The sequence below is a fragment of the Triturus cristatus genome, chromosome 9 (genome assembly GCF_964204655.1).
Source record: "Triturus cristatus chromosome 9, aTriCri1.1, whole genome shotgun sequence".
Lineage (NCBI taxonomy): Eukaryota > Metazoa > Chordata > Amphibia > Caudata > Salamandridae > Triturus > Triturus cristatus.
In genome coordinates, this window is record NC_140592.1 from 311852313 (window position 1) to 311866871 (window position 14559).

At 41.4% G+C, this 14559-nt stretch overlaps 1 protein-coding gene across 2 annotated transcripts in view; it reads left to right on the plus strand.

Annotated features, from left to right (window-relative positions):
- SIRT2 (sirtuin 2) overlaps window positions 1-14559 on the plus strand; it is a 226239-nt gene that overhangs the window by 135134 nt on the left and 76546 nt on the right. For both annotated transcript variants that reach the window (XM_085624999.1, XM_085625000.1), the window contains 3 exons: window positions 5960-6089; window positions 8999-9058; window positions 9192-9247. In XM_085624999.1, coding sequence (XP_085481125.1) covers window positions 5960-6089; window positions 8999-9058; window positions 9192-9247 — 246 coding nt within the window. The remainder of the gene's footprint in view (window positions 1-5959; window positions 6090-8998; window positions 9059-9191; window positions 9248-14559) is intronic.

Consider the following 14559-nt stretch of genomic DNA (forward strand, 5'->3'; position numbering starts at 1 on the left):
TCTACAACATGTTTGTTTTCATTAATTTGTTAAGCGCATGCTCAAGACATGTTGTCCAGGGGCTGCGCGCATACCATGTTTAGGTACACGCAGTGCAGACTGGACACTTTAATTTACAAACATCGGCCAGAATCCGAGTGAGACAGGAAAGGTGCAAAGGGTGACTTTTTAACCTGTGTGTCTTCAGACTCCGAGTTATGACTACTTTGCCTTTTAAAAGTGATATTCATTCGAATCAATTGGGCTTGTATTTTCATTGTGTTCTTTGCCCTCTGCACTGCTGCGGCAGGCCAGCTAATATTTCTTAATGAGCCATAGCCTCATGGTCCAGCTGGCCGTTTGATGGCGACCAGCAAGCCCTAGGTTATTCCATTGCAGGGCAGCCCTCTTCCCTCCATCCTACTACTGCTCGGAGCACGATGCCATGGGTGGCACTGCTCTGTGATTTAAAGTGGTTAATAGAGCAGTGCTACTTGTGGTCTTTGGACTCGTGTACGGCGCTGATCTGCATGACTGTACCCGAGCACATGCGTGAGTGTGTGCATCGACTCCTTCTGTGCATGGGGGAACGTGGTTGTGTTCGACGGGTAGGGTGGGACCAGGGCAGGGTTGGATTGGGATTAAAAATCGTCTCGGCCGCGCGAAAAAAGTGGCTTATATTTGCACATTGCCTTTCACAAAACAGTGCTTCGGCGAAGTTTTATAAAAAAAGAAGGGGGAGGAGGGGCTCTGACAGGGGCATTTTTTGTTAACTTTACTTAGATTTTTTTAAAAAGCACGGATTAGTTCACACTAGTGAACCGCACCTAAAAAGAAGTGAGACCACTCTGTGGCATGAAATTGTTTTGCATCTAGAAAATTAATACTGCAGACATAATGTTAAAATATTACAATTTCACTTTAAAATTAAAAACAAAATGCAACTTGCAGGAGCGTTAATGAACGTGAAAATGTTCCTGTCCCCATTCTGGCGACAATGCCATCAGTTAGTGAAGAGGCAAGTCAGTTGTCATGTCCACTGTATTTGGGGCGTAGATTATCATTGTACATGAATCTATAACATATTCTATTTGATCAAACACTAGGAGGTTTTTTACAGTGCACAACCTGAACGCCTGTATGTCAATGTGCTCTAAAATGCGATAATGAAGAAAAAGGAAGGTTGGTGAAACAAAAGATTTGACATTGAATCACACACTTTGGTCAAAAGGGAAGCCGGGATTGGCTTTCACATTCCACACTTTAGTCCTTGTGGCTGCTTGTCTCACTCGCTTATCTGTCACAGTGTGAAAGCTGGAAACAACTTTTGTGCCTCACCACTTTCAAAGGTCACCAGCTGCCACTGACATAGACCTAGGTTTTATAGTGAACAGAAACGGTTTGCCATAAAAACCTGGAGATTAAAACATTTTGAAAATATGTCTCCTATATTAGTATTTTTCATCTAAACTGAGTGCCTGAGAACCTTTAAATAAATTGACATTCAGCTAACTGTTCCCTAACAATCATGTGGCACTGGATAAATGACTATTCTGTGTCCTGGACTAGAGCGTTTGTGTTCAGTGCTCACCACAGATCACACTAAAAAGAGCAAATAGTTTTAAACCAGTCTGTGGCTGCTTTTGTTCCCATGCAGCGGGAACATGGTTTAGGAGTTTGGGCTGGATTTTTCCAGCTGAACCAGGACAAATGTTTGTTTTCAGGTGGCAGACCCCTTTCTGTAAAGGCACAGCAAAGCTCTCACATTTCCCAGGACTTTAGTAACTTATTAAGTCCAAGTTTTTGGGATAAAAAACCAAAACACAAATAAAAGGCATTGTCATTTACAATGGCAATAGCTCAAACTTGTGCAGCAGCATGTTCATTTTTGCCTTGCACTTTCACTTAAAGTGAAAACGCGATGCAAAAATAAACACGCTGCTGTTTGCGTAATGGAGACAGCTTGTGTTTATTTGGTAATGACGACAGCTTGTTTTAATTAACCCACTCGGCGCACTCTCTCTAACATGTCGCCCGGTTTCATGTTTTTTAAAAAACATTTATGCACTCTGGCATTTGGTACATCCCGATGACGGGACAGAGAAGGCTTTCCCCGCTGCCCTCTGTTGCATCCCCTGCTCCTTGCACCCCAAGTGCAACCCCCAAGAGTGCTGCCCTGCTTCCGTGTTTTTTGGCACTGAGGCAAAATGTTAAAAGAGGAGAAGGTTGCCTTTGTAATGGGGTTTGCAAAAATACAACAACACTGCAGCTGGAGAACCCATTTTTAGGCCCAGGATAGAATTATGTTCAAGGTCTTCCAGGGTGGTGGCCAAAGTGGGTGTGTGCCGGGAAGCATATGGCTATTGTCATTTTAAATTACAATGCCTTTTATTTATGTTTTACAAAAGGAAAAAAAACAATGTAATTTACAATGTCAATAGCTCAAAATAATGTCATTCCGCGACCTATTGTATTGTAAATGCTTGTTTTTCCTAGCTTCTTCTCCTGGTCAAAAGTGTTTCTAGACAGAGGCACAGAGTCATTTGTACCTTATATAAACAGTAATGACAGCCACCAATTTGAGTCCATTATTTGTATCGTTTTAAATGAGGGACTCCGTTAGTACATGCCATATAATTATGTCGGTGCCTTGCGAGTGTGTTTGTCTGTATACAAAAAAATTAAAAACTCTTCTAATGTTCCTGACCACACAAGTATTTCACCAATTGCTTAGGAGCCAAAACCAGGTGCCATGTGAATCAGAGAGAGTTAAAGCTACTTCCAAAGGTGGTAATACGATGCTATGCCGGTGTTTTTTTCTTTGGAACTAAGTGCACCAGATGGGGTAAGTTCAATACTTGCTTACTAGCAGTACATTTATTAATCATACAACCTTGAAGTCATGACTAAATGCGAGACTTGCAATCAGATCAGCTCTTTCTCGCCATCTCCACTGCATCTCACTTAAAGCTAAGTAAACATCTTACCTAGTGCTATGCTGTTTCATTCTTCCTACTTTCTGCTGAAGTAGCAAAGTATTTTTCTCTCAAGTATTGCGTCTTTCATAAATTAACATTATTTGAATTTTCCCTGATGTCAGGATGGAACTCTTAAGCAGTGTAAGAAAAGACTGGGAAACCATAAGTAAAGCTACAGCCCAAAATTATTGGGAGGTCATAGCATATACTTTCACTTCATTTCGAGTGAGGGATATATATATATATATATATATATATATATATATCTCCTTCTAGCAAAAATTGCATACAATAGGTGTTAAGATTACGGAATTTAATGGTGCTCAATTTACCAATTTTGCATTGTTGTCGATACCTGGATTTGAACTCTTCGCTCACACATGACCACAGATCTGCACATGAGCACAGATGGCAGCTGCAAGTGCTGTTGTTATTGAGCCATCTTGCTAGCTTGATCATGTCTACTTGTTTTTGTGTAATTCTGTTTTGACTACGGAGTAGTGAGTTGCAATATGCAGAACCTTGTGGTGGTCTGCAATATACAAGAACATGGTAGTGGAAGATAACCTGCAGTCAAAAAGTCTCCAACGTGATCACACAGCCTTGAACGAGCAGGAGTATGAACATGAGACCTAGTAACATGGCTGAAGAGGTGGAGCTTTGTGGCCTTTGCACATCCTATAAATTGGTCTGGTAAATTGATTGCCACAGGGAGTGGTGGTTTATAATTTCTTTCATGTCACTTAGGGGCAAGTGAAGTGTGTGGATCTGGTAGTGGCAAGAGACTATAACATTTTAATACACTATTTTATGAGCTGCACCTTGCTTGCAAGGGATATTGTAACAAGCTCATGTACACAGAAGATACATGTTGGAAAGAAATGTTCTTCATTTCTGGGGGGGATTAGTCTTTCATAACAGATAAGTGTTGCAGACCAGCCTGGGTCAAATAATGGAAGAATTGTAGGGGCAACTGTTGGGTACAATGTAATTTTCTGATATGAATCCGTATTTAATGTAAAGTCTGTGGATACCTGCGCCTTGCAGTGTGTGAAAAGCCAATAGGCACATGTCCCATGATTACACTTATCGCCCAATCCTGCTGGTTGTGCGTCTTATCCATCCCTCAAAGCTCTAACTGCCAATATTTTGGGATTAATGGTTGTGTTATCAAGTGGCCTTTACACAAAACATGCTTAGTGTTTTTTTCTCCCATTGAGGAAGCAGTACAAATTAAACTTACTTAAAATGGAAAATAGCGGATCGTTAGTGCTACCATACAGAACATTTTCAAAAGTGTGTTATTTTATTTATAAAAGATGTTCTCAATTTAGCTTGTGGGCTGAGAAAAGATGCACTACAAAATGGTTAGCAAAATGATGCAAAATATGTTTCATAAGTAATTTTAAAGCCTTTAAAACACACATCTATTATTCTATCGACAGACTGAAAAATCCCTTTTCCACAGCAATATTTTAGTAGATCTTAACGTTCAGTCTGGTGACAGTTCTGTGTTCCCATTAAAAGTCTGCACAGCTCTGTCTAGCTGCAGGCATTGCCCACATCTATGCTTTGGTCATCCATCGCTAGATATGTCCCCTGATACCCCTTTCCTGCTACTCATTCTGGGTGCTAGGGGACCCACTACGTTGCTCGCTTATGACCAAAAAGTCACCTTCTACTATATGTGTATATATAACGCTTCCTGATGGTTGCCTATGTTTGCCTACTCTCCATAACCCACTACTGAAACCTGGTGGGCACCTATAAATAGTTCGCTATTATTTCCACCTTTTGAGAGCTCTTCACATTCTTTTCCCAGCTTTTTTGCAGTCTACTTTATTTGTATTATTCCATGGCTTTTTCTGCTCGTTATTCCCCCTGTTTATGGTACCACCGCGTTCCCCCTGTTTATGGTACTACCGCGACAAAGCTCGACAGACTTATTATTGTTGACTCTTTATGTAAACTGCCTGACTGTACAGGGAATCACTGGGAAACCTGGTTACCAATGATGGTTGATGTTTGATAAGCTTTCTTTATATGCTAATAAAAAGATTTTATCACACCCACCTTTTTACAGAAGTTCACTGCAGGGTTTAGGTCTGAATCTGTCTCCTGCAATTTGGCGGCCTTTGCCTAATAGGAGGCAAAGGGGCAGGCGGAGCTCTAAGTTGATTTGCTTAAATCTACCTACATTTGGGGCCATTCACCAGTAAGAGTGGTATTTAAATAACCCCACTAAATAATGATCATTCTTCAGATGTTCGTCAGAAGAATGAGAATTATTTAGTGGAACATTTAAATACTTTTGTACAAATATCTTTAAAATAATTTGCTAATAGGAACAGATATAATTTTGCAGCTAAAGTTAGAATGTACCTTATTAATGAATGAACCCGAAAGAGGCCTGGTAATTCGTAAATAGACAGCTTTTTAGATTGATGACGGTGCGCTTATTCATGTAGAGTAGGAATTGAAAAGTGTGTAATGTATGATTTGAGATTGATAAATAACAACAAAAACTTTTTTATTAAATTCTGTGGGAATTGGTGACTAGAACATTATCCCAAAAAACAAATTTAAAATAATACGAGATTAACTAATTAATTTCCTGAGTGGAAAACTAAACTAGAGGCATCATCACATGATAATACGTTTGGGTAGTGCTTAAATAATCTTTGTGAGTTCATCCTGATAGAATGTTGTGATCCGCCTCTTGTCTGTCTTTGGTCCTCAGGAGATCTGATGTCCAAAACTGGACAAATGTCTACACTTAAGGCCTTTATAATGTGATGTACCATGTGTACCACGGTCTGTGTAGTTGGAAACAACCTTTTCCAAGTCCCCACTGCCTCTTACATTCCTTAGCCACTTTTATGCCGTTTGCTAGAACTGTAGCACACCTTTTCTATTTAACTATCAGGATCCCAACTCTTGCCACTTATGTGCATCAAGATCTCGCGCCCAATCACTTCTGCCATTTTCCTTCTGTGTTGCAGAATATTGACACTCTGGAACGTGTTGCTGGGTTGACGGAGGAGGATCTAATAGAAGCTCATGGAACATTCTTCACCTCACACTGTGTCAGCATGTTTTGCAAAAAGGAGTACACACTTAGCTGGATGAAAGGTATCTTCTGTCTCCCATATATCGAGTGACTGGGGATTGGGTCGTACCTCAGGCCTATTTAAATTGAAGTGAATATGTTGAAGAGGGGAGAGGGGAGAGGGAACTGTGGTGTTGTTGGCTGATCTTTATTTCTACTGGCAAAAACGTATTTTACATGTTCTTTCTCGCTGCACATTATTCCCCTCCCATGTCTTACCAAGAAGTAAATGCTTGCAGCCAAATGCATACTCTTAAGAAAGGCATCAATTTAAATTCATATCTAGACTTATCAAAGGGCAATTACCAAAGTCGCGAATCTATGAGACGTTTCACACATATTAGCGATAGCAGTATGTTTGCAGTTTAAGATCCTGTTTACTTGGCAGTGAAGGACATTCACCTAAAAAATGTTGGGTTTGTGATGACTGATTAGCGTCATATGAAAATTAGCTGTAACTGTTATCTACATGTGGTTTCACGGCTGAGGAATCTATGATACATTTTTATCAAGGCAGGATGAGTGCTTAAGGTGGTGGCACTTGTCATACCAGAAACCCTGACTGTTTAGCTCTAAGCTTTCCTTCTTCATTCATGTCAGAGCTCAACTTTTATGCATAGGATTCTTTGGTCTCTCTGTTCTTCATGACTGCGGGACGTATCCCTTGGTTTCACAGTTCCGCTTTGCTGTCAGAAGGATTATCCTGTCCCCTGGTCTGAGCTGCTGTGCGAAGGCCCTCTTCATTCAATTGCTGCCTTCATGCGAGCAGTCCTTAGGAGTCTTTGGTTCTGTGCTGATACGCTGTTCTTGGTGACTGTGAGAATGGTTCTGTGGCCCCTCTCTCTGGGAAAGTGTGAGAAGCATTCTCAATTACTCTTATAAGGCACTATTAATATGGATTCAGTAAGCAGCCTGAACCGCCCCACATTGTGAGATGTCCCAGTGCTTTACAAGTAATCCATGTTAGAAATAGATGTTCCTTGGGCTGTGAAACAAGTCTAGATGCACTTCACAATCTCCCGTCTGTCCCTGCTTACCTTGACACCCTGTGTGATGGGGACATCTGCGGTCTATCGTAAGGGGGAACACTGATTTCTGGAGGAGCTTACTGGTCCCACAACTGTTAACACACTGTGTGTTACTGTGCAAGATGTGACCTTACTCGACCTGACTTGTACTTAGGCATGGTCCTAGACATACAATGCCTAGTTAATTACACTCCTGTGGAGTAAAGTACTCGTAGGGAAAGTGTGACGGGCAGAACCATTTTGGTCACGAAAACACTAAGATAAGACAAAACCTGCTCATGGGCTGCATACATGAAAAGCTAGTTTTGTAATGATTTATGAATTTAAGGTGATCAGGGGTACAGAGTTGCCTCACAGGTTTTCATCATGGCTCTTGTCCTCCTTTCAGCCTCATTTAGTCTTATGATCGTGGAAACCCTTACCAATGTGGTTTTGCTTAATAGGAGGAGTCTCCTCTTTTCTGGCTCAAGCTCTGAGCCTTTTGTTTGCTTTCTGGGTGTAAGGGTCTTTCTTTGCATCAGCAGAATGACTTGGGATGTTGCAAGAAGGCTCTTCCTGGAGGCATTTTAGAGGAAGGATATCACATGAATGTTTGTTCTGAGTAGTCTTGAACACAAGTGTTTGTAGAGAGCGCACTTTCCATTTAGGCATTATACAAAGACACCATTCACTGTTCAATGTCTTCTTTAAATCATTTTTTATTTGGTTATGTCATTATTACATAACCAACAACAATCATCTAAAGGAAATACATTTGATTAATTTGAAAATTGATGCAGTCATTACTGTAGGATGCTTTTTCTTATAAGTTTGGTGATTATGGAGTTGCTACTATATTTTTATGTTCAGATCATTTGTGTTGTTACGTTTCTGCTGGATGGGGGTGATCAGAGGTTGGCAGGATACATTTCTTCTCTGCATTTAATACATTTTTGTGGGCGTTTGTTGTTGCACCCGTAATCCTGTCAAAGCAGTTTGTTGTAGGCCACATCCTTAATACACCACAGCTTGACTCACTATCTAACATTCATACAGCCCTACATCTCTGTGTATTCATCTTGGTAATGATTTGCATTAAAGTGTTCCTTTCTCTCAGGAGGTAGATCTGCTATACTTGTAGGTGAGCGCCTTGGGCACATCTTACTCAGTTTCGATGATGCTAGTTAGGTTTTGTGCAGGAAGTTGCATAGGGCCAGCTTGAAATAGGGCCATCTTGTATCGGGCATTACTCGTACATCTGTATCAGCCATTAATTTTTTGTATGCGACTGCAGTATTCCGCCAATATCGTGCCTCAGGACCTTGTAAATGCTGGCCACCAGTCTTTTACATCCCACCAACACTATAGTTTGTGTGATTTCAGGGATGTCTAGAAAAATGTGCCAGATTTCTTTTATAGTTTGGCTAGCTGCACATATTGCAAGATTTGACCTTGGTCTATCCCAAACAATTCATGCGCTTTAATAAATGCAATAAACCTGCCCTTGATACACATGAATGTTTAAGAGCTTTTCTACACTGCACTTCTTCCTTTCTATAAGGGTTTTCTTCAGAACAGGTCTTTTCGAGGGCTTTTGTTTAAAACAAGATTTCCCGCAAGACTATGTTCAGTGCAGGGAGTCACTGAAGGGTTGGTACAGAGAAGGCCTTCTTTTCAGGGCCCCTTCATGGCAGTCAATAACAGAGCGTTTGGAGGAGATATCCCACGTAAGCAGTGTGCACATAACAGGAAAGCGTATTGGATTCTAGTATTTAGTGGAACTTTCTTGACCTTCTTATAGATATTGAGTACTGGGGCTGTGGCATTAAGCAGCAACGTGGACGTTTTGAGTTTATAATGTTCTCTTCTGAAAGTCTCCCAGAAACCTGAACTAATCATTCTGCCTTTTATTTTATTGTTGTTAGAAAAGATATTCTCTGACCTGACGCCAAAGTGTGACAAGTGCAACAGTTTAGTGAAGCCAGGTGAGTACACTCTCCATTAGATGTTGTCCTGCATGAACTGCAATCATGTGAGGACAGATTCTTGTATGGAGGCCACTATCTTGTGGTGTATCTGACTTCTTAAGCTGAAGAACTCATTTTTTTCGTTTTTCAGATATTGTGTTCTTCGGCGAAAGTTTACCCTCACGCTTCTTCAGCGCTGTCAAAACTGTACGTATCTCCCCTTTAGTAAAAGTATGAGAAATGACAAAATCTCACAGTGCATACATGCCTTTTGACTGAGAGCATCAATAATATGCATATGGTTTCATTCATTCTTTCCCTTTGTCTGTGCAGCTTAGACTCTCTCCATGAGCATCTCCTAAGCTCCTCTCCCCTATTCTCTTGTCTCCATATTTCCCCTCTTTCTAGTCTGATTTCCTCCTCTGTTCTGTTTACCATCATTCTTTTAACCACTTTCTTCTTATCTCATCCAATTCTGCTTATCTTATATTCTTCTCGTCTTCTGGTGTTCACTTTTGCCCTGTCTAAATTCTTTCTCATCATGTGGGCCTTAACTTCATGATTGTCATCTTTTCCTGTCTTTTCTTCCTATTCGCTACAAAGTTCCTCAACTCTGCCTATTGTCTTTATCCTCTTTCCCCAAATCCACTGCCTCCGCTTCCTGTATCTCACCTTATTCTCGGTTTCCTTCTTTATTTTGCTACTAACCTGATTAGTTGCGGCCACACACAGATTTTTCTGATTTAAAATCCAATGTGTATTGATGAATAGATTAGCCAAGTATGGTACAAACCCCCATTACGAACCTCAGAGTGTTGTGTATTATGTGTCTGTTGGGCTCCACAGTTTTCTATTGAGATGTTGAGATTAAGGGAATTGAATCTGGAGGACATTAAGTCTAAAAACAGTAAAAGTGTTATTGGAGGGTTTTCATACGTAGGTGAAATTATTCTAACTTTGGATGTTTTTCCACAGCTGTCAAAACCTAATTTTGTTGTGTTTAGAAAGAGCAAGAAGGAGCAGAAGTCCGTTTTTCCATCTGAGTTTAGTTCTCCTTGAACCACATTGGGCCTGATTACGAGTCAGATGGAGCAGATTTCTCTTATGGAAATCTGCTCCATCTGATTATGATAGGCCCATATTCCTGCGCTCATTTTTCCAAAGTGCGGCAACAGTAGAACTGATTTTACTGGAATGTAATTGCATCTAGTAAAATCTAATGAGGCCTTGGCTGTAACAGCAGCTAAGCCTCGTCCCCCAGATGTGACCAATATTTTCTTTGGCAAAGTCCAAATCCTTGATCCTTTCTGTGACAATTGAAAGATCAATAAAAAAAAAATCAGCTCTGCAAAGTACTGTTTATATTAAGTGTATCTTACTGATGGTATTGTTGGTGACTGTTGTGGTCAATTGTTAGGGCTTTATTTTGTTTTGTGAAGTGCCCGATTTGCTGCATTAGACCAGTTGTTTCATTTGTCATACTACAGAGTAGAAATGTTTGTTTCTGCAATAAAAATGCTATAAAAATGGTTTAAACACCACTAAAGAGAGTATTTGTTTTCAATAGACACTGGAAATCACTGGATTTTACTGGCCTCTGGTGCCAAAGCAGTACAATTGTAGACCCCTACCTCTAAGCACTTATATGTGCTTGATGCTTCAAATTTGACCCATTCTGGCCATAGTAAGCTACTTATTATGTCCTTGTGACCATCAGCAATATCTATGGACCCCCAGGTCCTACTTCCATTACCGTTTTGAGAGAAAGACTGGCCTTATATGGCCTTGGCTTACGGTTCGATGCACATCGCTGTTTAGTGGAAAACAGGTTTGCATCTGAGCTCCTGAGAATTATCTCTGTCCAGGGTAAACAGCATCTCCATAATGTCATCCTTCTTCGCTGAGATCAGGACGGAGGTTTATTTGAAAGCTCCTGTATCAGGGTTCTGCAACAATGCTCACTGTGCATGCAGATGCACAGACACTGAAACAATGTCTTTCCTTAAAGTGCTGCACCCGACACTTCTGTTCTGAGTTTTATATTGAGATGGTCTGAAGCTATCTTTAAGAGTCCTCTTACAGAAGGATCAAGAGCATATCATGAATGTATTCAGTGCCCATGCACAAGATCAGAAGGGGTAGAAAGAACAGAAACGTGTGATTGCAATAACAAAGCACTCAGCTTCCCAAAATATACGTATATATATATCTCATGTTCTAACGAAAATATTCATTCAGCTGATCTTTGCTATTTGTCTGAAAAATACAAGGGGAGGTGTGTTAAATGCCTACGTTTAACTTTTATTCTGCCGCAATCACATCTCAATATTCCTTCACTACTTGTGCTGTTGGACCTCTCCGCGGCATTCAACACTGTCGCTCATTCCAGACTGCTGCAAAGACTGCAGGAGGCAGGAATCCATGGGATAGCACTATCGTGGTTCAAGGACTTTTTAACCAACCGAACCCAGACTGGTATCCTCTAAATCACACACCTTGAAACTTGATAAGGAGGTGCCACAGAGCTCCTGTGTGGGCCCCACACTCTTTAACTTCTACGTGCCTCCCCTCGCTAACCTCGTTAAAAAGTTTGCCTTTCAACCACAGTCATATGCTGATGATAGGCAGCTGATGATCACCCTCGTTCATGACCTGAACAATGCTAAAGCTCTTTTTTTCAGCAGGTATGACAGCCATTGCAACCTGGATGACAGAGAACTGTCTCCAACTAAATGTCAACAAAACTAAAATCATGCTGTTTGGTAAGGCTCAACAGCTCTGGACACCCAATTGGTAGCCCTCTGAACTTGGTCTAGTTCCAGCTCCCAAATTGGTTGTAATAAACGTAAGTGTTCACCTTGATCAAGCACTCACTATGAAAGAACTGGTTGCTACCACCACTGGCACCTGCTTTCATATGCTGCGGCTGCTACGGAGAGTTTTTCCCCATCTTCCACACTCGGTGAGGAAAACTCTAGTCCAAGCTTTCGTCAGCTACTGTTCGGATTACTTAAATTGACTTCCATAAATGAGACTGTCTTAAATGAATTGTAAGTCGTTCAAAACACGGCCGCACATTTCTTTCATAATCTTTCAGCCAGGATGGCCTCTGTCCTTCTTTTGCACACACTTCATTGGCTGCCGATTCGCAAAAGAATCATTTTAAGGTTTGCTGCCTGACTCATAAGTCCTTGTGCGGTAAAGCGCTGAGTTACCTTTCCTCAAAGTTCGTCTACTATTGTCCAGGCAGATCCCTAAGATCTAGTGATAAAGCCTTACACAGTACCACGTATCAGCAAATCACATTCAGGAGGTAGATCCCTTTCATACCTAGCCCCTCTACTCTGGAACAAGCTCCCATTCCACATATGTCAATGCACGCACCATTACAAATTCAGAAAACATCCTAAAACATTGTTATTACTTGCCCAATTAGTCTCATTATCTGTTTATCAGCTGGGTTGCGCCGAGATAACTCTCCCGGGGTGATTCATGCTCATTTTACATTAAATTAACATAACAAATTAACAAGAAGGTGCAAAGATTTTTTCCATATATGCAATGCACGTCCTTCATATGTGATATAAGCTGTGGTAAAATACAGCTCTGTGATTATTTTCACAGAGAAAATAAAAGAGTAACACTGACAACCTCTGGAAAGCATTGAAAAACTTCATTTGAATTTGCAACACATAGAAACTGAAAACAGGGAAGCCTTGCCATAGGACATTTTAAAATGTGTACTAAGTAGGCAGCACCCACAAATGAAGGCTTGTGTCTTGGTGGCGTTCATTATGACCTCTTGATCCATGGCGGTCCAGTGCCAGTCTTCTGGCAGGATGGGGTCTAGTCTTCTATGCACCTATCTGTGAAAGAATTGTTGAGGTTAGCAAATGCCCTGGAAAAGCCTAACCTTGAGCCTGAGTTCCACAAGTAATTTAGGGCATCAGTGCCAGTCTCCCAAAACATAGCCTTTGGTCCTGTCAGGCAACTTTTTGTAAAAGTAGGAGTGTGTGTCATGGTCACTTGTAGAGCCCATCGTGAGTGCTCTCTTGCAGCACTCACAATGCCCAGACCAGAAAGAGGCACCTCAGCCACTCAGGGTGGTAGATCTTGGTTGCTGTTATAGCAGTATAATATAATTATCCCATGGACCTCAGGAGCAGGACATCAATGCTTTTAAGTTTTTGAGTGTAGTTTTGAAAGGGCTCTAGATAATGTTAATAGTCCTGTCTGTTTCTGCATCTGTCCTGCATTAATGTAGTTTTGAGTTCCTGTTTAGATGAATAGCATTTTTTGTATGTGTTGTTGTTTGTGAATGAGATGTTTAGGGAGGCCTTTCTGGGTGGTATTGCAGTAGTGTCATTTGTATAGACCCTCAGTCCTGACAGTTATGTGAAGGTGTACCGGTGAAAGTCGAGGACTGATGCAGGTGCCTTGTTTGCTGAGCACCAGGCAAGCCACTTGTTTGGAGGCCTGGAAGGAAGATATCTACTTATTTTCTTGAGGGAAAGATGGTGCAAGAGCTGATAAGATAAGTGTTCTTGCATGCCTCAGGAAGGGCTCTTGTCTAGTTGGGTTAATTGGGTTTGCTTTTAGTTCTGTTGAGCTCGAGAGATGGTCTACAACAGGAGTGACATGGCACTCTCAGGCTTTGCCCATGAGGCAGTCCTTTGAGGCTGCTTCTCTAGCAAGTGCAGAATGAATTTACCAACTCTGAACGGATGGGAAAACCTTAGGGTCAATGGCCCCTGCCTGACAGGAAGGGCTGGATTCTAGGGATGGAAAACATAGATCAGCCAGGTAATAGACCTTGTCAAGCCACTGGTAGAAAGAATCCTTAAAACACATCCCTATAGTATGGTAAACACTCAGGCTAGGAATAGTACCTGCCCCAGTGTAGGCCGGTGCCACACATGCCCTCACAAAGAGTGGTGCCAACCAGAGGCAGTTCATAGTGAATAATTTGGAATAATGGGTTACCCATTGGAGGCAATGTTGTGGTATTTTGATGAAACATGCCTCTTAAATAGTTTGATGTTTTTGAAGAGAGCGTGAGTGGTGCCACTAAGCTGAGCATCACAAGAAGGAACATCACTGCCCTGAAACACCAACTAAGCTAGAACTCCCTTTGTGGGCGTAGATTACCTAGGTTGAAACATAATTTGATGTGTGTACAAAGTTTGGGGAACTTGTGAGGAGTACACACACTTTTTGTTAAAGTGGTGATGCTTGCATCAGATCTTTATTTTTCATTGTGAGTCCTGCTCCCTGTGTTTCAGAAGTCATGAGTAGAGCAGTTGAGCTTTTCTGTGGCGAAACACTGCGCACTGTAGACCCATTGTCAGTACCACCAGAAGGGGGAGCACAGTGACACCTTACCTGCATTAGGAGTGCTGTTTCTGCAGTGGTCTTAGCCAGCTCGCCCTACCTGTTCAACCCTAAAGTTCAGAATGCAGAAGCAGACACCAGGCATCTGTGAACGATGAAGATAATGAGGACAGGACAGAACTTCATTT